Source organism: Macadamia integrifolia, chromosome 3, assembly GCF_013358625.1.
Source record: "Macadamia integrifolia cultivar HAES 741 chromosome 3, SCU_Mint_v3, whole genome shotgun sequence".
Classification (NCBI taxonomy): Eukaryota; Viridiplantae; Streptophyta; class Magnoliopsida; order Proteales; family Proteaceae; genus Macadamia; species Macadamia integrifolia.
Window position 1 is genome coordinate 9,304,019 of NC_056559.1, and position 22,469 is coordinate 9,326,487.

A 22,469-nucleotide genomic window follows, 5' to 3' on the forward strand; every position below is an offset into this window, starting at 1 on the left:
CTCTTCTAACTTAACTTTTTTTGTGGTATTGCTTTGGCTCCTCTTAGTAAGAAAGGAATCGCAAGTTCAAGAAGAGACTATTTTTCATTCCAACTGTCCAAAAGGAGGAAGAATTTTTTTTTTTTCTCTCTCTCTCTCTTCTGATATGTAAATAGTTGCAGAAAGTTGGGGAGTAATGAACATCAGATCAGGTAGAAATTTGGCCTGCTCCAATCAAGTCAAATGAAGGTCATTCACATATATAACATAGATATCCCATTTCTTAACTCCTAGCTCAATAATTTCCATCTCCAAGACATAATATTATCCAAGTTAATGTGCAACCAAGAAGTTAGCTCATAAGTCATAAGAGAACTCTGATGATCTTTTAATGAACTCAAGGAACTACAAGTTTTAACCTGACCCAAAAAGCTCCAACAAGCAGAGCATCTCTCTGCATTTTAGACCATTTCCACTGACATCAGTGGTTCATTATATCAGTTGCACGCCCCAGGATATACAGAAAACAACATACATTTCACGAAATATATTAGCAGAAGATATAATGCAGTAACATCTGTTCAAAAGCCTACATAGAACACAGATACTCATAAAACTTGAATTATAATATCATAAATTATAACACCTGTGTCAATTATGCAAGCAGCTGAAAGCAAATTAGGAGAAAGTGGTCAAGGAGCAAATAGTACTATCCAACTACATGCTTCTTTTTTTTTTTTTTTTTTTGGGGTGGGTGGAGTTATAGAGATACCTGACTTAAACCTATAATTTATCCTTCTCAAGTTTACATGCAAGATGCAGACAGAACCACCAACATGCCATTACCTGCAAGACATGCTCACAACTGAAGCAGCCACACCACTGCCAGTAATTAACGAGATCCATTAGAGAGGAAGGGTGGATCAGGTCTTTCAATTTACTTTCAAGAATGCCAAACTCAATTTAATTAATTTAGGATAAGAAGGAACGTGTTAATATTGCTGCCAGAAGGAAACCTTGCTGACATTTTTAGCCTCACAGTCTGAAAACTTGTCTCCAAAACTTCAAAATTCTCTAGCAAAGAGATGGGGAAGCTTTTTCTATTGACTTTTCACTACATTATGCCATTGAAAAACCCAACAGTATCATCTCAAGGATGCTCAACTGGGTTTTGATCTACTCAGACAATTCCTTCCTCATAGAAGGAAATTTTGGAATTTTGCTCCAAACCTGCCAATTAACATTTTCGTATCCTTACCACATAAAATTAATTTATATGTTTTTATAAACAACATATTATTCCAGAAGCATTGTCTGTGCACTGAAGCATGGGAGCAACAGTTACCCATGAATCAAATAGAACGGAATTCCACCCACAAAGAAAGGGACAAGGATGAAGGGCATTTCAGATGAAGAATATGGAGTATAGAAGACCTGCTTGTTGGATTCTGTCTCACTGGAAGGATGCCCTTCCAAAGAGGTGGTAAGTGGTAACCGAAGTAGATGGAAACGCAGGCGCGGAAGGAGATCCTTGAGTTTCTACTTCCCACGGATCCAGAGCAGGCTTGAATCTCACCATTTTTTCTTTTAATATATTTTACACACTTGACTACATAATTCAAATGCAGCCAATCTGACCACTACAATACCACGAACAGCACAGCCTATGCCAACTCCAAGATCCTCCAAATAAAATTATCTGCATAAAATATTTACTGTAAAGCATTAGTGGCATGACAGATACCTGAACATTATTATAGTGAAGGAACTAAAAGTGTGGCATCCGTAATCCAGGATGGCAGGAAAATTAAATAACTGAAACAACATATTCCAATACATACAAGATCTCAGCACCATTAAAAAATAATAACTCAAATCGAATAAAAAGAATATCAACAGAAGGAAACAAATGGCTTGGAGACAGAAAATTCTATTAAGATGCAGAGATATCCTTTTATGCTTGTCATTTATTTTCATCAATTTAGTGATTGGTAGATGAACCGACTCTAATCAGGTTAGCACGCAATCATAAGATAATTGTCGCTCGTCCCCTTCATTTATCTAAAGTTATGCATCTAGTCGTATATTAGGACTTATACATGCTTTTTCCGCACGTCATTTTTCCACAAAATTACAAATACAAAATTTGTTGGATTCTAACATTTATCATATCATAATCATAAATGTGATTTAAAATTCCCTACGGAGATGGCCCTGCTTGGTATTTGGGACTCCCATCGGAGATTGGGGTATGCAAAAAGTCTCCATTCCATGAGATTAGTGACTGTGCGACTTCTAAGATGCATGGCTGGGCCAAGTCTTACCTGTCCTATGCTGGCCACGAAGTCCTTCTAAAACGGTTCTCCAACCAATCCAGAACTTTTGCTGCGAGCCATTTTAAGCTCCCGGCATCCTTCCACAACCGTCTTAGAAGTGGGGCTGCAAATTTCTTCTGGGGTGGCGCAGAGGACTCAAGTAAGACCCATTGGTTGTCTTGCTCGCAATCAAGGGAAGATGGTTGTATTGGCCTACGAGATCCTGCTCTCCATAATCGAGCCCTACTCATAAATTGGCTTGGAAACTCTTCTCCAACCCAGACTCCCATTGGACTTTGTTTATGAAATCCTTGTATTTTCCTAACTGTGACTTCCTTGAAGTGCGAGTTGGCAACAACTCATCCTGGGAATGGCATAGTGTGATTGAGGGCCGAAAGTTCTGGAGGTTGGTTAGAGGTGGAAACTAGGGGTAGGTGGCAAAATCAATATCCGGAATGATCGATGGCTTTCTCCAGATCTCAGAATCCACCACGAGAAACCACCAAACTGTCCCTTGGATTATGTCTCTGAGCTCATTGATCAAGACTCTAGAAGATAGAAAATGTCTCTATTAAATGAATGGTTTACCCTCAGGATATGGCCAACATCATTAGATTACCGATCCCTCTCTTTCCCAGTAGGACTGTCGAGTATGGGGCGCTTCCAAGGACAAAACATTTTCCGTGAAATCCACCTACTACCTTCTCTATTCGAACCAAAAGCAGTCTCTGGAGAACCACCCCTCTTCATCATTCATTGGGAGATGGGAAGCTACCCCAAAATCTGTTTGGAAGGCCATTTGGAAGAGTCAATCTTTAACAAAGATCAAGTCCTCGATGTGGCGCTTGTGTGCAGGTGGTCTTGCTTCAGGTGATCCTCTTGAGAGAAGAAATACGAGGGGTGATAAGTGCTGCCCTCGCTGTGTTGACGTTCCAGAGACACCTGACCAGAGTCTTCCTCTCATGTCCTTTCACCAAAGCAGTCTGGTTTGGTTCTCCAATGGCCTTGAAAATCTCTGATGACATGGATCCTTCAGCCCAACAGTGGATCTCTCAGTGTTCAAACTTCAAACAGTTTCGGCATGAAGGAAGCGCGCTACTATGTCACCTTGAGCTCCTTTATCTTTTGGTTCCTTTGGTTGGCTAGGAAAGACCTAGTGTTTGGGAGAAAACGCTGGAACCCTATAGAGGTTATGCAAGCAACGTCTATTGCTTCCTCTGAGTTCACTGCTACTCGGTCTTCTATGCTCGCTCCTCCCCCCTCATCGACTAGCCCTCCTCCCCCAAAGTAGAATTGGAACCCCCCACTCCTCCTATTTGTTAAACTCAACTGTGTGGAACCCCAACTCAATATGTGGAGGGCTCGGCATTATTGTCCATAATCATGAGGGGGCGCCGACCATTGGGCACGGTTGCTTGCCGCAGTGCGCTTGAAGGGGAGGCTCTAGCAATTCGTATGGGGCTCCTGGAATGCATCTAGGAAGATATCTCTCTTGTCATGGCTGAGTCCGATTGCGAGGAGATTGTGAACTATCTGACCGGTCAAGCCAAGGCAATCCCTCTCTCTATCCAGGGTATCTTAGATGACATTCATTCCGTCTCGGATGAGTTTATGAGCTGTAAGTTTTCATTTGTTTCTAAGGAGTCAAACTTTGTGGCCGATTGCTTAGCCCGGAAGGCCCTCTCCAAAGAGTGTAGGATAATTTGGCCATTATCCAATCCGTGGTTGAAGGACCTATATAACCCTTCTTCTTTGCGACTTCGTGCTCGACGTATCAATGAATAGCCACCTTTTTACCTGAAAAAAAAAATATACAACTGAAAATTATTTTTTTATATCAAAACAAAGGAAGCCAAAATACAGTGGAAGCACCCTGTCGTGCTAAGAAACACAGGCTATAGAAAGGAATAGAAATGAAAAAGGAAAAAACCTTCCTACCACCGAGGGAGATGAAATGGCAAAACACCACATTGCACCAAAAATAGCAACTACAAGTCTCACGTAATGTTGCTGAATTGTGTTAAATTTCTTCAAGATATGGTAGGAAAACAAAACCAGGTGGGGTAAATCAATAACCTCACAATTTTCCCTTTATTTGGTAATGCCCTCTAACATTGAAATATAGAAATGGAACCCTCTTTAGGAGCAACAAACATGTCCAATGTAAATGGCAACAGTTATTGAAACTAGACCAGCTAGAAAACTAAAACTGAAACTGTAATAGAAAGCAGGATCTAGGAATGAACCAGACTGAATTGCAAGAATATTATAAGGCCCCATCAGTTAGGGCAACTGATGCAGATTCTTCACCTAACTAGGCTTGTTTTATTACAAATAAGTCTAGAGTTGGCTTGTATATGTGCTGGGCCTTTAGTCCATGTGGTTTGGAGGGTAATGGGACACTTTTATGGGTCTAAACTGGGGGTATTAAGGTTGTACACCGGATTAACTAGTTTATTTCCTTTTTCATTAATTTCCTTTTTAGTTGGGTTCAATTTAAGTTATTAGTCTTTGTTATTTCTTAGGAGTTAAGTTATTGGTCAAGCCAAGTAGTTGGTTCCCTTTTTTAGCTAGTTTCTAATTTCAGTCAATTCTTAATTTCAGTTTTTAGTAAGTACTGTATTAGGAGACAAAATAGAAAGTTTCCTTTTAAGGAACTTTCTATTTTGTAATTCCCTCCCCCATCAACATTATAAATAAAGAAGAGGAGGTTCCTCCAGCTCCCATAATTTTACACACAAACAAGAATGGTTATTGCTATGGTTTTCTCTGCTAAGAATTAGTCTTGTGTCTGATCAAGGTTGTGGAGATGGTGTTCGATCTGGCTGACTCTTCTTCTTCTTCTTCTTCTTCTTCTCTCAAGCATCCAAGGTGTTACAGATCTGTCCAACAATGAATTTAGTCATGAGACTTTTGATTATATTTTTAAAATGTTGATACAACTAAATCAACAAATGGTGGGAACAGATGAACTATTAGCGAGAATGCAGCAATGTGTTGGTGTCCCATAATCATTAATAACACCTGTAACACCTCTATGGAAAGTGAAGATACCTCTATTCAAACCAGAAGAACCTGAAGTCAAGGTTCCCATTGAATAGATAGTTCTTGAACCTTCAAAGACAAAAGGTTAAGAGATAGATGATTCCACTAAAAAGTTCTACATTGAAGAGATCATAATAGACAAGAGTAAAGCTGTGGAAGATGATGTAGTGATTGAGAGCACTCCACAACAATTTTTGAGATCCATGATGAAAAAGAAGAGCTCGTTCCTTCAATCATTGATGAGAAGGTTACCAATGTTTATGACTCTACGCATACAACATTCATGGTTGGTATCAGTTTAGAGGTCGAATGTACAAAGTTTGTTATGCCATCATGTTTCTTTGAAGAGAAAGCTCCACGCCTTGAAGACTATGTTCCACAAGTGTACAAGTAACTAGAATTTTGTTTGGGAACAGTTACGTCTGCAACTCACATGTTGTTTCCCCCTCGTCACTACAAAACTCAAGGACGAATTTTTTCAAGCTGAGGAGAGTTAATGCAAATTCATCACCAAAATATGCTTGTTTTATTAGGAATAAGCTTAGGGTTGGGTTTCATACATGTGGAGCCTCTGGTCCCATGTGTTTTTGAGTGCAATAGGCCACTTTTATGGGCCTAAACTAGGGGTATTAAGGTTGCATATGGGATCAATTAGTTTTTTTCATTAGTTTCCATTTTAGTTGGGTTCAATTTTAGTTGTTATTCTTTGTTATTTCTTAGGGGTGAAGTTATTAGTTGAGTCAAGTCATTAGTTTCCTTCTTTAGTTTGTTTCTATTTTCAGTTTTTAGAAACTTATGTAATAGGCAATCAATTGTGGGTTTTCCGATTTTGGAACCTTCCAATTGCTAAGATGTATTCCATCCCCCATTCTCACTATTAATACAAAGCAAGGAGGCTCCCATAGCAGAATAATTTGAAGTATTAAACTATGGTTGCTGCTGTTGCTGCTTCTTCTTCTTCTTCTTCTTCTCCTGGTTGGGATTTGCCTTGTGTTTGACCAAGGCTGATGTAATTGTTGTTTGATCCAGTTGACTCTCTACAATGAGAAGCCCGAGAAGTCTTCTTCCTTTGCTTATCTTCTTCTCCTCTCAATTAGTCAAGGATCTACCGCTGCTGCTGCCAGCCTGCAACCATCTAAAGGTATTTGATTCCATCTTGTTCCACAGTTCTACCTGGGAAATCTTCTTAGTTTCCTATTTGATCCCTTGTTGCCTGAAACACTTTCATCCATCCTTTGTAGCTAAAATTGGATCAAACCTCTCTCCCAACTAATACTACATTCGATCCAAACCTGGTCCAATCCAATTTTGTCTTCTATTGACCTATTCTACCCAGATTTGAAATCGATAGACCTGCCTAGATTTCTGTTGGTTTCTTTGGGTGTTGGATCATATTATCAGCTGGCTTTAGGCCTCTTACAATCCCTGTTAAGGCCCTATCATCTATTGTTAGTTCTGTTCACAAATTCTTAAGAGTTTTGTAATCCGTTGCCTGTTATAGGCTCAGTTTTCCTTTTTAATCCTGAGTTGTTTTGTGTTGGTGTTCCACTTAGATAGTTAGATATTGGTTGTTCTTTGATAAGTATCCTGCAATTTGGGATTAGGTTGACCTTGTCAATCCTAGTTCTACATTAGTAGCAATTTACATGGATCTTAGTATTAGCCGCACTTTTCTCTGGGTCAATAACTTGCTTGTTTTCCAAGACAACGGAAATCAAACACTAGACAAGTAATTAAAAAAGAAGATTATAAAACAAAAGACAGACAAACTCTTTTCATTTTCTCTTCATCATTTTATTGATTGGTAGATTAACTGATTCTGATTAGGTATTTAGGTTAGCAAGCAATCATAAAATAACTCTCTCTCTCTCTCTCTCTCTCTCTCTCTCTCTCTCTCTCTCTCTCTCTCTCTCTCTCTCTCTCTCTCTCTTCATTTATCTGAAGTTATGTATTTAGTCGAATATTAGGACTATTCATGTTCTTCCCCCAAAATTAGTACTAAAATTTTATTGGATTCTAACATTTATCTTATCATAAATCATATAACTAATAATTGCTTTTTATATCAAAACAGAGGAACCAAAAATCTCAAGCAATCCCCCCTCCCTTTGGATAGCCGGCGACAGCAGAAATTTATTAGAGGAAGAGAAAAATACAATGGAATCACCGTGCCATGATAATAAACACAGGCTAAAGAAAGGAACAGAAATGAAAAAGGAAAACAACCCTACTACCACCAACGAGGGAGATGAAATCACAAAACCTCACTTCAAACCAAAAATAGCAAGAACAAATCTCATGCCCTTGAATACTTTGCTTTTGTTTTTGTTTTGTTTTTTTGGCAAGCAATGCCCTCAAACATTGAAAACTAGAAAAGGAGAACACTTAAAGGAGCCACAAACATGTCCAATGTAAAAGGTAACAGTTTTGGAAACAAGACCAGCTAGATGAACCAAAATTGTCATAAAAAACAGGATCTAGGAATTAACCAGACTGATTTGCAAGAATATTACAAGGCCCCATCAGTTAGAGCAACAGTCTATATGGATCATACTATTAGCTGTGCTCTCTCTGGGTCAATACCTAGCTTGTTTTCCAAGACCATGGAAATGAAATACCAGATAAGTAATTATAAAAAATAAAAAAAATAAAAAGAGAGAAAAATATTAGAAATCAAAAAGACAAACTGATGGGGATAGGTCGGATGAACCCTAGGATCAGAACTACACAACCCTGAAACAAGACCACAATTAAAACCCAAAACATAATTTAAGTGAATAATTGGGTCAAAGTCAACCTTTTCTTATGAAAGTCAAAATTTGACCAAGGTTCACAAACTAGTAAACCAACCAAATCCCAAGGCCACTTGATGCAGATTAATTACCAAAATAGGCTTGTTTTATTAGGAATAAGCCTATGGTTGGGTTCCATGCATGTTGGGCCTTTGATCCCATGTGTTTTGAGTGTAATAAACAACTTTTATGGGTCTAAAAGGGGGGCTCTAAGATTGAGTACGGGATTACTAGTTAGTTTCCATTTTCATTAGTTTCCTTTTTAGTTGGGCTTGATTTGAGTTATATTTGTTTCCTTAGGAGTCAGGTTATTAATTAAGTCAAGTCACTAGTAGTTAGTTTCCTTTTTCAACTAGTTTCTAATTTCAGTTAGTTTCTAATTTCGGCTTTTAGTAACTATTGTACTAGGAGAATATTTGGTTTCCTTTTAGAGGAACCTTCTATTTTGTGATTCCCTCCCCCATTAACATTATAAATAAAGAAGATGAGGTTCCTAAAAGCCTAGAATGATTTTGATAAAAAAATAATGACTGTTGCTATTGTCTTCTTTATGAAGAGTTGTCTTGTGTTTGATCAAGGTTGAAGGAATTGGTGTTTAATCCAATTGACTCTTTGCGGCGTGAAGTCCAAGAGATTTCTTCAACTATTATTTCTTTCTTTTCAAATTTAATTGCAAGGTTCTTCAAATCAGGTAAGAGATCTGAAACTGTGATTGAATTCTGGTTCTAGAAATCTCCAGATTTCTTCCTACTGCCCCTACTCTGTTCTGGAAGATCCAACCAGCCAATGGCCCTCCCCTTTTGATTGATTGTTGGGTTTATTAAGAGGGAGGCTCTACCTTAATTTGGGACCAATCAGAACAGGGGATTTTGAGTTATGAAGTTTCTCTCAATTTAGGTCGAATGCTAAGTCTGTCCATATCTGAATTATGTTTCTATTTTGCCTTGCTGAAATCTGTTGTCTATTTAATATCCCAGTTCTGCTACTATTTAGTCCTACAACTGGTGATAAATGATTTCTGCAATTCTGAGTTCTGAGTTCACTGTGTTGCTGTTTTGTTGAGTCGATTTTGGTTTTACCTAATCTATGATGAAGTTAGTTGCTGCCCCTGTTCCTGAATGGACTAATTCATATAATAGTAATTTGACATTATCATATGCCGTTTAATATTCTACTGTTGAGGTTTTCTTGAAGCTATTGGGGTCGACTGCAATGTTTTAGAACCTGCTGTCCAAATTTGTTAGTATACTGCTATTGGGTTACTTGTGGATGTTGGTTGTTCTTTGGTTTATAAGTTCCTGCAGTATTGGGTCTAGTTTGGTTTGTCAAATCTAGTCCTACATTACCTCTTTTAGGTTGGCTCAAAGCCAACCTTTTCTAATGGTTGGATTGCAATCACAAGTCAAAGAAACAAATCTGGAAAACAAAGGAACAGATTTGGGAGATTTTTTATATCTCCAGATCAGCAGACCTAATCTGCACCAGACCCTAGTCCAAGGCCTTGATTACCCCAAAAGATAGGGATGATCTTCTGGTCGGATCTCCCTTTTGATCGATTGATCCCCAATATCAATACCAGAAAAACCAAAGCCCAAAACAGGGCTGCCAACAGGTTTTCTGGTAGTTCCATTTGCTTGTACTCCCAAACTCCTATCAATGATACAATAGCAAAACACCTTAAATTTCTATATTAAGTTTAACCCTTCAGAAAGCTTGAACAATAAAAATCGCAAACAATACTTACTTTAAGGGAAAACAGAATATATAGAAAAGATAAAGTAAACCAATGGCTTCCCACCAGTAACTTGGACCAGAATACCACTGATACCAAGGATTTCCTACTCTTCATTGAGTCTCACAGCAGCTCCATTGAAGAAGAAAAATAAATTCTCTATTCATCAAATCATATGGGATTTTGGCTCTTACAAGTCTTCAAATAAAAAGCAAGTAAAAACAATAGGATTCTAGTCAAAGTGTAAACCATGCGAATTCAAATCACAAATGACAATCAAATTACAATTCTCAGTGACATAAGCGTGGAGAAAAAGGGGAAAGGTACCAAATTTTACATATTTCCTCTTTGTTATTTTTTGTTGGTTCGATCAGCTTGTATTCGTTAAGAAGCTCCTACACTCCTCTCCCTTCTAGGATACCAGGTGGCAGGGGAAACTCTTCTCTCTTCTCATGCACTCATGTTATTCATTTTTTACCATCCAGCTTTGGCATGTACTTTTCAGCAGACATATTTCAATTTTGTAAGATTATGATGGATTTAAATAACATGCTTTTCATTGAAACTTTTGACCCTTGATGATCATTTTGTGGTATAGTCTTTTGGCAATTGCTATTCATTGTGACTGTTTTTCTTCAAATTATTTTCACCTGACACAATTTTCTTTATCTGTAAAGTTTGTTACACATATTTGGAACTGCGGCCTTGCTTGAGATCCTTAATTTACACAGAAAACTTCTGAACTTTAACTATCAAAACTTTGGGGAGGGGAAGCAAAAAACATCTATAGTTGTTAGAACAAGATATTAAATCTACAAAGAGAATATCTAGCGTTACAGTTCTAACAGGCAAACGAACAGACCAAGCCCGAAAGAAGGAATAATATGAATATTGGCCAAGTAAGCTCGCCACTAGACCCTCAAGAAAGCAATTGATCGATGGGACAAGAAAGAGAGTTTCGAAGGCGAGTAGCTGACAAGAGACAAGAGACAAGAGGGAAGTGGTACACACAAGGAATGGGTGATCATTGGTCCGATGCTTCGGGCAAAACCAATTCCCAGGGTGTGACGGGCGGTGTGTACAGAGCCCAGGTACATATTCACCAAAGCATGCTGATCCGCGATTGCTAGATATTCCAATGTCATATTCCCGAGTTGCTGAGAACAATCCGAACTGACGCAACCTTTCCGGATTTGCTCTGCCTTACAGCGTTGCTTCCCTCTTCGAAGCAACAAAACGGTAAAAGTGGGGAGCAAAAGAAAGGGGAAGAACATGCTACCAAAGCGGGGAACAAGCCTGGTAAACCTAACAAGGGGAATTAGGGTTTCGGTTTAAGGTCCCACCTTACCTTTCAAAAAAAAGAGTAGATAGGAGCTCTCACAAATAGTTTTTTAGTACCAAGGATAAAAGCTAGCTGGATAAACAAGACAGGGATCACTCTATTCTATTTTTCCTTCCTCACTTGACAGTGCCTCCTTTACATTTGTCGTCATGGTAGGCCACCAGAGTCCTGCCAATAAAATCTTTGTTACTGCGGCTTAAGGCCCGCCTTACCATCAAAGCCTCCGGCAACTCCTGGTGTGCCTCTCGCATCACATCATAGGCTTATTCCAAATGAATTTACAAAAGATTTAAGATTTCACCCCTTTTTTGCAGGCTATGATCTTAAAGTTTCTGGTAAATTGGTGATGGAAACTCTAGAGTATATCTTAGCCCACGTTCTCTAGTGGGTAGTTCAAGTGATAAAATAATTTAAAAGTATCCATACATGCTTCTGTTCACTGCCTCCTGGAATATCAACGGACATCGATAATACTACCACGATATTTTAAAAGCAATTGACATGAAACCTCTAAATTCACCAACCATGCTGGTATTTCAGGTTACTGACTTTTAGACCTAGATGCCAGCTTCACAATGTCCTCCATCAGACCTCTCAAAGTAGAGATTCTAAGTAATCTCTGGCAGGACACTATGTTTTGGAGGACTAAAGACCTGACTTAAAGGTGGCTTTTGAGTCTAAAATTTGGAGGAATGATACAAAACAAATGTACAAGAAACATATTTATTATAAAATATAAAATAAAACTTACATTTCTCATACATTGGCATCGGGTCAAAGAAAATAGCAACAAAGGGCTTAAATTGATATTCACACAAATTCGGCATGATACGAAGCAAGATCTTGTAGGCAAGTCCAGGGTGGTCTCAGACAACACCAAACAACCAACAGAAACCTGTCAAAAAATAAGAATACATGGGTCTTAAGTATAAATATTGCAATACAACTGGGGACATCAATCTCAAAGGATCGGAATATTACATTTCATCTCAGTGAAGTTTCTGAACAGCATTATGTGTCCTTTCTGAGCTAAAAAAACCTTCAGCAACCACTGGTTCCAAGTCAGTTAAGCTCACTCGTACATATATCAATCAGATATCACCAAATCAACTTCTGTAATGCAGAAGACGAGTATAAGCCTTTCCAGATGAGATTAATTTCATAGGAACTGCAGAATATCTTTCATTTAGCAAGGGCTCCTTTAGTAGTCAAATACATCATTCTTTCCCCAATCACCCTGAACCAATGACTATTACGTAGCCCATCTCAGAGCCCTAGCCATCCAGAGTTTTGACCGAAGCTTCCTTGCTTCTTGTTTAAGTCCTAAAGAACAAAGCCCACAAAGAACAGCCCGTCGGTCTGCAGTAAGTACTTTCATTCCTTCTCTTAAGCAGGACAGGATGAGCTTGGATGCTGCATGAAACCTTCTTACTTTGCAAAGACCATGCACCATGGAAGAGTATGTAAAAGAATCCTTCAGCTCCATCTTTTCAAAGACCTTCATCGCATAGTCCACCTGACCTGCCTCACATAACCCATGAATCAAGCTGTTATAGGCCACTAAATCTGATTGGAAACCCCTCATTTTCATACACTTCAAGTGCTTCTGAGCCTTATCAATGTCACCGGCCTTGCATAATCCATTAACCAATATTGAGTGGGTATACTCATCACTTTCCATCCCAGCTTTCTCTATCTCACTCAACAACTGAAATGCATTTTCTAACTTACCTTCTTTGCAACACAGATTAATCAGAGTGTTGTAGGAAACTATATCAAACCCGGAGCCATTCCTCACCATCTCCCACATGCAATCATTAGCCTCTTTCATCATGCCTGTCTTAGTCATTGCACTGATTACAGTGCAATATGCGAATGTATCAAAGGTATACCCTTTACTCCTCATCTCTGAATATATCTCAAACCCCTGTTCCAACTTTCCAGATCTAAAGCAACATTTCATGACTGTAGTATAAGTTATGGCATTAGGGATATGACCTGATTCTCCAAGCTCCTTGAGGATTCTTCTCGCTTGCCCCAACCTACCTGATTTGCAAAGCCCATCAATGAGTATATTAAATGTTACTAGATGAGGAAGAAACCCATGGTGTTGTAAGTTCCTGAACAACCTGAGAGCGTTAGTGGTATATCCAGCCTTACAGAGGCCGTTAATCATGGTATTAAATGTAGTTGAAGACGGGGATAGATTAGACAGGATAATATCCCGGAAAATCTTGTTGGCTTCCTCGGGCCGTCCAGATTTAAAGAAGCAATGCATCATAGTATTGTAACTCCACACATCGGGAGTGATACCTCTTTGCAGCATTTCTTCGAACAGATCAAGAGCTCGTGATAGTAGGCGATGTCTGCTGGCACCAGCGATCAAGGAATTGTAAGTAACAACATCTGGGCTTATCCCGGCTTCTGTCATTCTATGTATAACCCTGTATCCTTCATCAATCCCATCAAATCGGCAATACGCCGCAATCAATGTATTATAAGTTACAACATCTGGGAGATAACCCAGTCGTACCCCATCAACCACAACTGCTTCAGCTTTCTCTAATTGCTGGGCTTTGCAGAGCGAAGCCACGCATATATTCAATAAACGAATGGACAATCTAGAGATCATTTCTTGCAGTAAAGCACAATAGAATGCCAAGTATGAATCATAATCCAGAACTATATGAGATGGATTGGAACATTCAATTTCAAAAGAATTGAAAAATAAAATATTCTTTCTTCGGATATACACAGACCAATAGAACTATGCAAATCCAATCATCCGGGCTGATTATGTGCGCATAACCAAGTTTGCCCACCCAACACAAAGGTTTAAACAAATCCAACCCAAAAGTAACGGAAAATCTTATCAAAGGCATGTCTGGGCAGCATGGAGCAGCAAATGATAAACAAATTTCAGTCAACCTGCAAGCAGAGACACTGATGCAGTACCTAATTACAGATCAGAAGATTCTAAAGTTCCAAAACGGCCTAAACTCATCTCCTGCCCAACTGTCCATATCAGAGTGAAGACTTTGTTACAGCATCGCGATACTTCTTCTACCGGTCCAATGAGGGAGTATGGATCCGCTGTACAAACGTACCTAGACGTACATTTGAGGAACCTGTCCGTTTCGTTTTCACATACCCGCATCCTTTTGTCTCACAAATGCCGTTATATCCTGATTGAACTCTTCTATGGCGCAACATAGTGTTCGATGCATATTTAACGGTAAAAAACATCTTGATTCAGAACCTAAGGTGGTCGTACGCAGTCCAAGGCGTTTCTAAATGTTAAATACACGCCGGACACCATATTACGCTAGACAAGAGCCAAATCGGCTATATCCACTCACATGGAAGGGCCAAGAGTGTTAATTTGGAGTTTGGATCCTCTGCATTACGCAAGGGTGAAAAGAGGTATGTATAAAAACAAAAGGGATACAGGTTGAATATTCATATGTACGAGCCCAAGCTCATAGTGAGCCCGAACATGGCCTGGCCTGGCCTGGCCTGAGCTTTCAACGCATTGGGCGACCCTGCGCTAGGATCTTCAGGTCTGAGGCTGGATTGGTCGGGCTTTAGCTGAGTCTTGGGTTGAGCCCCACTTGGTTCAGCTTGATCCTCTGTATAATATTTTGTAAATAAATAAGAAATTCAAACGCACCCCACCCACAGTTTTTTATTTTTTAATCCACCAACTTGACCCACACTCTATTTGTAAATCCATCCAAACCATTCAAACTGTTATGAGTCCTTTTCTTGATTAATTATAACAGGGTTAAAATTTTGTTTTAAGAATGATGTGTTGATTAAGCAAAAGGGAAGAAAAATGATGTGTCGATGATGTTTCATTTTCTCCCTTTTTTTGCATATAGGGACACAAAATGGAAAAATACAGTGCAGCTAAGGTCAATTAGGGGAGACAGGGTCAACCAGAGCAACCCAGTCCAACGACTCCAACCCAACCAAATCAAAGTCAATTAGAAAAATCTGCCCCAACCCAATCCACTAACACCCCTCATAGGTAATGAGCTAATGAATCTCCTTTTTACCATTGAACTTCTTAATCAGATTCATCGTAACCCTCATAATGATCAACCTTACAAAGTTCTCATTGGATTCCAGAAACTTAGCATTGGTCCCGATATTCAGGCAAGAAAAGGTAGGGCCTGACCTATCCCTAGTGCAAACCCAAAGGGATAACCCAGTAGAAACCGCCCATATTAAGTGGATAATAATGAACAATAGGTGGCATGAAGGGCTGGAGAAGCGGTAAGGTTACGATACTTGCCTAAACGAATCTTCCACTTTGCCTTTCTCCTTTGGAGTTTGATTTCATTGTACTTATGCTTTATGTTTGTACTTTTCTCTCCAAATACACATTTCACGTCCTAAAAGGTAATGAATAAGACATGTATCTTGCAAACCTGGGCCTTGGCCTCGCAGTCTGCAGTACTTAGTGGAGATAATGCTTAAGTATTCGTTATTTGATCAATTCCTCTCAAGTGCCTTGATGCTCAATTTTTACCAATTTACTTGTTTTCCATTAATTTCCGTACTTGTTTTCCAAGAAGTGAGGCCGTGGGCCCCTGTTAACTACTTTGTGGATCAGCTCTTGGCCCCTGTATGGGTCTAGTGGGTCTGGTCTTCTATGTACTGGCCAATAAGCCCTTGAACTTGAAAAAAAAAAAACAAGTATCTTTCATGTACTGTAAACACGTGCGACAGATTTGCTCTTGAGCTATGCTTGGAAGTCAAATAAAGGAAAACTAAAATTAAATTAAATTAATTAAAATTATGGAAAGAAAAATACACATAAATCAATTATTACCACATCATTTTCTTTATAAGAGATAGGGGCCAAGAGGGTGTGATTGGTTTCATGTGCAAAAGGGAACGCGAGGGCTAGAATTCGAAAATTTTAGTGCCTTACAGTTCAAAGAAATGAAGCCCATCTGGGACCAAAACTGCTTATAAGAAATCCCAATGGTATCAAAGTTGTTATGCCATCGGCAAAAATTCGTGGTACTGTGATCATGACTCCCATTTCGGGTTCTAAAACCTTGTGAACAAACTTTTTTCCCCTTGACCAGTTAAAGGAGAGTCCTACTACCCTGCATACCTTCCACAGTTCCACTGTTCTCTGTCTGATTGCAATTGATGGATACTTGCAGTCTCAAACTTCAATACAAATTATTAATCAGTTATAAGAGTTCCACATCCGAGCTCCAACACCAACAAGATAAAATACTTGCGTATATTGTATAACAATATCACAGAATAATAAACAGGGAAAATGTTTCTATTGCCGCAACAAATAACATATAAAGTTGCTAACCAGAAAATATATATAGATACTAGTAAACCATGCTATTTACTATAATAATTACCTATTCACAGCTGCATATTATACAAGATGTTACAACACTTCCTCAGCAATTTAAACTCAAATCACGGATTTACTTTGTTTCAGTGAGACTCATTTTTGCTATCAAAGCTACTGCGGCATCCATCGACAAGAGCAAGCGTTAGCATCTCCGTGCAGAACTGGTCATCCGGTTGGAGCCATAAAGCCTGATCATAATGCCATACCATGTTTAAACTAATCTTGCATACTGATAAAAGGATTTACCAACAACTTTGGATGGGTCTTAAAATTTATTTTACTAGTTCTTGAATTACAGATTTTTTTTTTTTAATGTTGTACGGGCTCAAGAGATGGTCAAAAACAGGAAATAGCAATTAAAAAGAAAAAAAAGAAAAAAAAAACGCTTATTTGTCCTTTTGCCAACTTAGCATGGACCAGGATTCAATCACACAGTTGAATAAAGGGCAGAAGATCCCCACACGAGCAGTGTGGGACGCTTTCCCACTCCCATTTTGACCTTGTAGGCCCCCTGTTGACCAAACCATTTCCCTCACCGTGAATGGTGGGCATGGGAGATCCCCCCCCCCCACACACAGAAGCAGTACGGGAAACCATTATCCGTCATTCAGAAGGATAAATCGTTGATGAATAGCAGCAAATAGAAGTCTACGGCAATTTACCTTGTGGTAATACGTAATTGCATGATTGAAATTGTTCTGCACAGAATAATTCAAAGTCATTACCTCCTCAAAAATATACAAATCCATACAACATATGATTAAAAAAAAAAAAAGGGGGGGGGGTGTGAAGTTATAAACTACAAGATAAATCCATATGTGCGGCTCCCAAACAGGTCATTACATGTTTGATCAAAGAGTTGGGTATGGTGGTCAATTCCACAATAAGTTCATGTACTCAGGGATTTCACGCCCAACCTTGCAATTGGATCCTTCTCTTAAATATAATATATGGATTATGGACTCCAGATTGAAATTTCAATTGAATCTTGCAATTCGGTTTGAATCAGATAGGTTTTAATTCTTAATCTTCTAAAAAGGCTTTATTCCTTTTTTCTCAATTAATTTTCTTACCCCAAGCAAAAGGTAAAATGCATCACTTTCAAACCTCTCTTACATACATTACTGAACTAGATTCTTAGATTCTTCAAACCTTATTTCAAGAGACTGAAGGGATTTAGGCTTAAAAGATTACAAAGTGCTACTTCCAAAAGTCACAATATATTCTAAATTTTTCTTACAACAATGTTGCCGCATGCTTTTCCCTTTTTGCAAATTAGGGAGTTAAATAGAAACAAAATTTTCAAACTTAAGTTGCCTATTTTCCTGGAGAATAAAGGGGGAAGGAGTATACCAATTCTAAAGAGAATCTGCAATTTTATCCATAGTTGCAGGTTAGCTTGGTCAAAGTGAGGTAGCAATTCCTTCTAACTTCTAAGCTATTACTATCTGGCAGCCTCCTCTTGTTTTCACAGCTCACTCTGGTAACTAAGATTTTATCCCCCTTTTCTTACTATCCTCTTCTCTTTCCTTTAAAGAAGAGGTTGGGAAGAAAAGGGGTAGCAATGTGAGGTACCAATTCCTTCTAACTTCTAAGCTATTACTATTTGGAAGCCTCCTTTTGTTTTCACAGCTCACTCATAAGATTTTATCCCCCTTTTCTTACCAACCTCTTCTCTTTCCTTTGAAGAAAACTGACAAGAGAATGACACACACGAGGATTGTACTCAAGCTAGACGTATATGTACTTATGATGGAAAATGAGTCCAATAATACTTGTGAACTTGCTACAGATGATCATAGTCAATTGGTTATAATGTGAAAATAATCAATAGTTACATGTCATTTTCATTCATAATTACCTGGTTAAAATAGATTCAGCTATTAAAATTGGAGACAAAAGAACAAATGGATTCATTTAGATTTTTTCAGCTATGGTAACTGTCAGCGATATTAGTTATTTTTTTTTTTTTTTTGGTGAATTAATAAATGCACTAAAAGAAGGGGGAGGGAAAATGTATCCGTTAAGGGAGATTACAAACCCTATAAGGGTAACCAAAGTCCAAAAGAACAGCAACCAAGGCTCAGTGGGCTTGAGGAGTGGAAGACATGTCACAACTAACATGTCTAAAACAACACAAGGCCCACTAGGCAAAAACAAGAGCCAGAAGCCTAACAACTTACAATTCAAAAGCCCACATGGGCAGAACAGAAACCCAGAAGCCCAAGAAGGAGGGGCAAACTAGGAAATTCGGAAGTAGGGTTCCACCAAACCCTACCAACAGGTCTCAACATTTCAACTTCCAGTTGTCAAGACGTGAATCGAAGTTCCGACGGAAAAGGCAAGCACGGCGGCAAGGTGCAGGCCTTGCGGAGGGCCACGGCCAAGAGTGAATCTGGTCTCACCGAGGAGACAGCCGCGAAGGGGGGTGCCGGCCTTTCAGAGGGCATCGGCGAGGCAGCTGTCGGCCAAGCATGACTGGCAACCTTGAGGGTTGCAAGCTGTGCAAAGAGCTTGCCAAAATCATCCGGGACAACGTTGGTCTGCCATGGATCAAAAAGAGAACATGGCTAGGTCAGCGGCACCGAAGCACACTCGAACAGCGCAACGACTCAAGGATGAGTGCCAATAAACCCAACGAGTGTCAACGGAGAGGGGGGGAGGAGCCAACTAGTCATTTCGAGAGCAGGTCGGAGCAGCGGAAGACAACTTAGCTCTGTTCGGACAAAGCAGCAACTCGAGGAAGAGCAGCGGCAGGCCTATAGCTCACCGATGGAAGGAGCCAGCAATTCTAGCAGGGAGGATCCCGGCAAGACCATCATCAGATCAGAGACGGGAGTGGAAAGAATGGAGAGGCGGCTAGGGTGGATCGCGACCTCTGGACATGTGAGAGCAGAGGGTGCAAGGGAAAGGGAGAGGGAGAGGGAGAGGGAGAGAATGAGAGAAGAAGAAGAGGAATGACGGAGAGGGGGAGGGAGAGTGGGGGGAGCAGCCCGGAGGGCCAAGCGACGGCACTGATAGGGTTCCTGTTGTTCTCGCGAGCATTAAGTCAGAGTGAGAGTGAGCCGACAAGGTAAACATTACAATTAAAAGAAAAGAAATGGAAAGAACCTATATTAGTTATGTTGCTCTAAGGTAGTTTGGGAACTAGTTATGTTACTAATCATGTTATTTCTTATTTTTCCCTTTTTACCTCCCTAGGGAGGTGTGTGTAATTACTTGTAATATATTAGTGAAACAATATATTTCTGTTAGAGAGGAATTACTCTCAACACATGATTCCACCATTCTATCTTCTCTTCTTCTTCTTCTTCCTCTTCTTCTTCTTCTCCAATCTCTCATCTCCTTGTTCTCTTCCCATCCTTATATTGCTCAACATGGCAACTCTACCCTAATCAAGTATTAAACATCACCTTTAAAGATAAATACAGATAAAAGGCATGTAAAACCAGGTCAGCTGAGCTCTAAGCTTTTATTTGTTTTACATGGAAAGATCCAAATAGATTTGACAACTTCCCCTACAAAAATTGCTCCATCATCTGATGCCAAGAATCACATCACAGCCAAATGAATTTACAACATCAAATTATGAAAATATTTTGAGCCAAGCCGTTTTAACAGCCATTAGCTGTAAAGAGCTCCCCAGTGAATATTATAAATTCAAGTCTAAATTTGCTTTCTTTCACTAGAATTATGATTCCAACTTAATTCACCTGTTCCAACCTGGATCCGGAGTGTATAGGGGCAATCCTAAATAATATTACATAGTGGATTATCTTCCAATGGCAATCATATTGATCCAAAGTGGAACTTTCAGTCCTGTCAATGAACCAGATTGGGATTTGATTGGGAACCATGACCAGACCAGAAATCATATTACTGTACATAAACTCAACCCCAGACGTGAAGTTCTAACATCCAAAATGCTTATTCAAAGTACCTGTAGGTGATAAGTGTACGCCAGACCTGCATAAGTGCTCAAACTTTTGGTTGACAAGGCAAGTGCTTTCTCATAGTGTGAGATTGCTTCTTGATACATCCTGTAACATACAAGAAATATTTTTAAGGTTTAGTATTGTCCGATAATATGACAGAGAGTCTACCAATTCAGGTCTGCAGTTCATCTTAGCAAGATGGCAGCATTGGAAGAAAGAATACTGGCCTAAAAAGGGAATCAATAATAAGAATATTGTACAAGAGGGGATTAAAAAAAAATAAAAAAAAAGAGAAGAAAAGAAAAAAACATGATTTTAAGAGAGAGAAGTTCACCATCAAATATCAACAATTTGCACTGCAGATTATCAGTTTTCTACTATAACACACAAGATTAGCAATTAGCATAGTTGTCAAGGCGACCCAAGGCGGTGGAAGGGTACCTAAGTGCTAAGACAACAAGGCACCCTCCAAGGCGTTGCCTAGTCGACCAGGTATTATTTTTATTTTCCCTCATTTCTAACATTAGTTTTTTTTTTTTTTTTTTTTTTTTTTTTTGTTGAACAAATAATTGCATTAAGAAGAGGAAGGACTATACAAAGGGAATAGAGGGGGGGGGGGAGCCACTACGGACAAGACCTCAGGGGACGTAACGATAGGGGTGTCAATCCCTAAACTGAACCAGTAAAACAGCCCCAGACCGAGCCAATTGAACCCAGACCAAACCGAACCTAAGGCTTATTGGGCTGGTTTTGGTTTGGGAGATTGTAACCCCACTAACAAACCGGAACACACCGGAAACCAAACTGAAACAGACTATAAACCCGGACCAAAACCAAAATAAACCAGAAAAAAATCCAAAATTCATTTAAAAAATAAATAAAACCAAGTTTTTGCATAGTTTTTGTATGGAAAATCAAAACCAAACCGGACAAAAAACCGAAACCAACCCGATTACAAACCGATACAATAAACCAAAACCAAAACCAAATCGAAACCGAAATTTCTTCATTGGTTCGGTTTCGGTTTCACCATTCCCACACCGAAACCGGACCGACCCAACCCGTTGACACCCCTAGGTAACAACAACAAAGGGGCAAGAACCCAACTATGAGAACTGATACATCAAGGGGGGCAATGATGGAGGAGGGGAGAACCCAGGAGACAACAATGAGCATATTCCTTGGGATGTCTCTAACACTAACTACTAATCTTGGAGCTGACATCAAAGTAGATGGTTTTCCAAATTTTATCAAAATATCTGGAATTGGAAACCACCTACGGAGATTGCACTCTATCCAAATATGGGCAATTGTGGCACCAAAAGTGAGTTTCCCAATCGAATCAAAAGTAGAAGATCCTCCAAAATTTATGACAAGCCAGATCCATTCCCTTGAAAAAATGAAGGATTCTTATGCTGGAAGGCCAGCAGAAGCGGAGGACCCTCTTCCAAAACGCTTAGGAGAAGGGGCAGAAAAAAAAAAGATGGTCAACATCTTTAGTGCCATTCCAGCAGAGACAGCAAGAGGGGGGAGAATATGCCGGTATATGAGAAAAGACTACATTGGGAGGCAGTAGGAGAGAGCTCGCCAAGCAATAAATCTATGACGAAGGATGTGTCGTTTAAACCAAATTGTCTTACGCCAAGGCACAAGGGGTCCTTTGGAACAGATAAAATCCCAAGCGGAGGCAAAGGTAGAGGTAAACAATCCCTGGGAAGAGGAAAGCCAGAGGATTTTATTTCTTCCAGGGTGGCCGGAGGAAATAGGGGAAGAGAAGACCAGAGATCAGCAAGGGGGGCGAGGAGAAGGGGGGTCCACCCATTAGGAGATAGAATGGCAGCAACATTGGCATTCAAAAGTCCGACTCTTATTTATGCCCATGCAAAATGGGGCCAAGTCAGCTATTTCTTATAAGTCTTCAGTTACAAGTGTTGAGA

At 39.5% G+C, this 22,469-nt stretch overlaps 2 protein-coding genes across 3 annotated transcripts in view; both read right to left on the bottom strand.

Moving 5' to 3' along the window:
• Positions 1 to 1,212: 1,212 nt before the first annotated feature.
• Positions 1,213 to 14,352, bottom strand: LOC122072909 (putative pentatricopeptide repeat-containing protein At4g17915). Of its 2 annotated transcripts, XM_042637347.1 has the most exons (4): positions 12,187 to 14,352; positions 11,957 to 12,100; positions 2,304 to 4,091; positions 1,213 to 1,678 (listed from the first exon to the last, which is right to left on the bottom strand). In XM_042637347.1, exon 1 carries the CDS (start codon positions 13,835 to 13,837, stop codon positions 12,458 to 12,460), a length of 1,380 nt encoding a protein of 459 aa, XP_042493281.1. In that variant the 5' UTR covers positions 13,838 to 14,352; the 3' UTR covers positions 1,213 to 1,678; positions 2,304 to 4,091; positions 11,957 to 12,100; positions 12,187 to 12,457. The 2 variants fall into 2 exon arrangements, with proteins under 2 accessions (XP_042493281.1, XP_042493280.1); XM_042637346.1 differs by having other exon boundaries at positions 11,957 to 14,352.
• Positions 14,353 to 16,376: 2,024 nt separating this feature from the next.
• LOC122074030 (anaphase-promoting complex subunit 6) overlaps positions 16,377 to 22,469 on the bottom strand; it is a 47,529-nt gene continuing 41,436 nt past the window's right edge. Inside the window, exons 14-16 of the mRNA XM_042638814.1 lie at positions 20,538 to 20,637; positions 17,260 to 17,295; positions 16,377 to 16,785 (exon numbers count right to left, since the gene is read on the bottom strand). Coding sequence (XP_042494748.1) covers positions 16,681 to 16,785; positions 17,260 to 17,295; positions 20,538 to 20,637 — 241 coding nt within the window. The 3' untranslated portion in view covers positions 16,377 to 16,680. The remainder of the gene's footprint in view (positions 16,786 to 17,259; positions 17,296 to 20,537; positions 20,638 to 22,469) is intronic.

Bases quoted from the DNA above. Each gene is read 5' to 3' on its own strand.
- LOC122072909 (XM_042637347.1), bottom strand. From the start codon at position 13,837: ATGATCTCTAGATTGTCCATTCGTTTATTGAATATATGCGTGGCTTCG.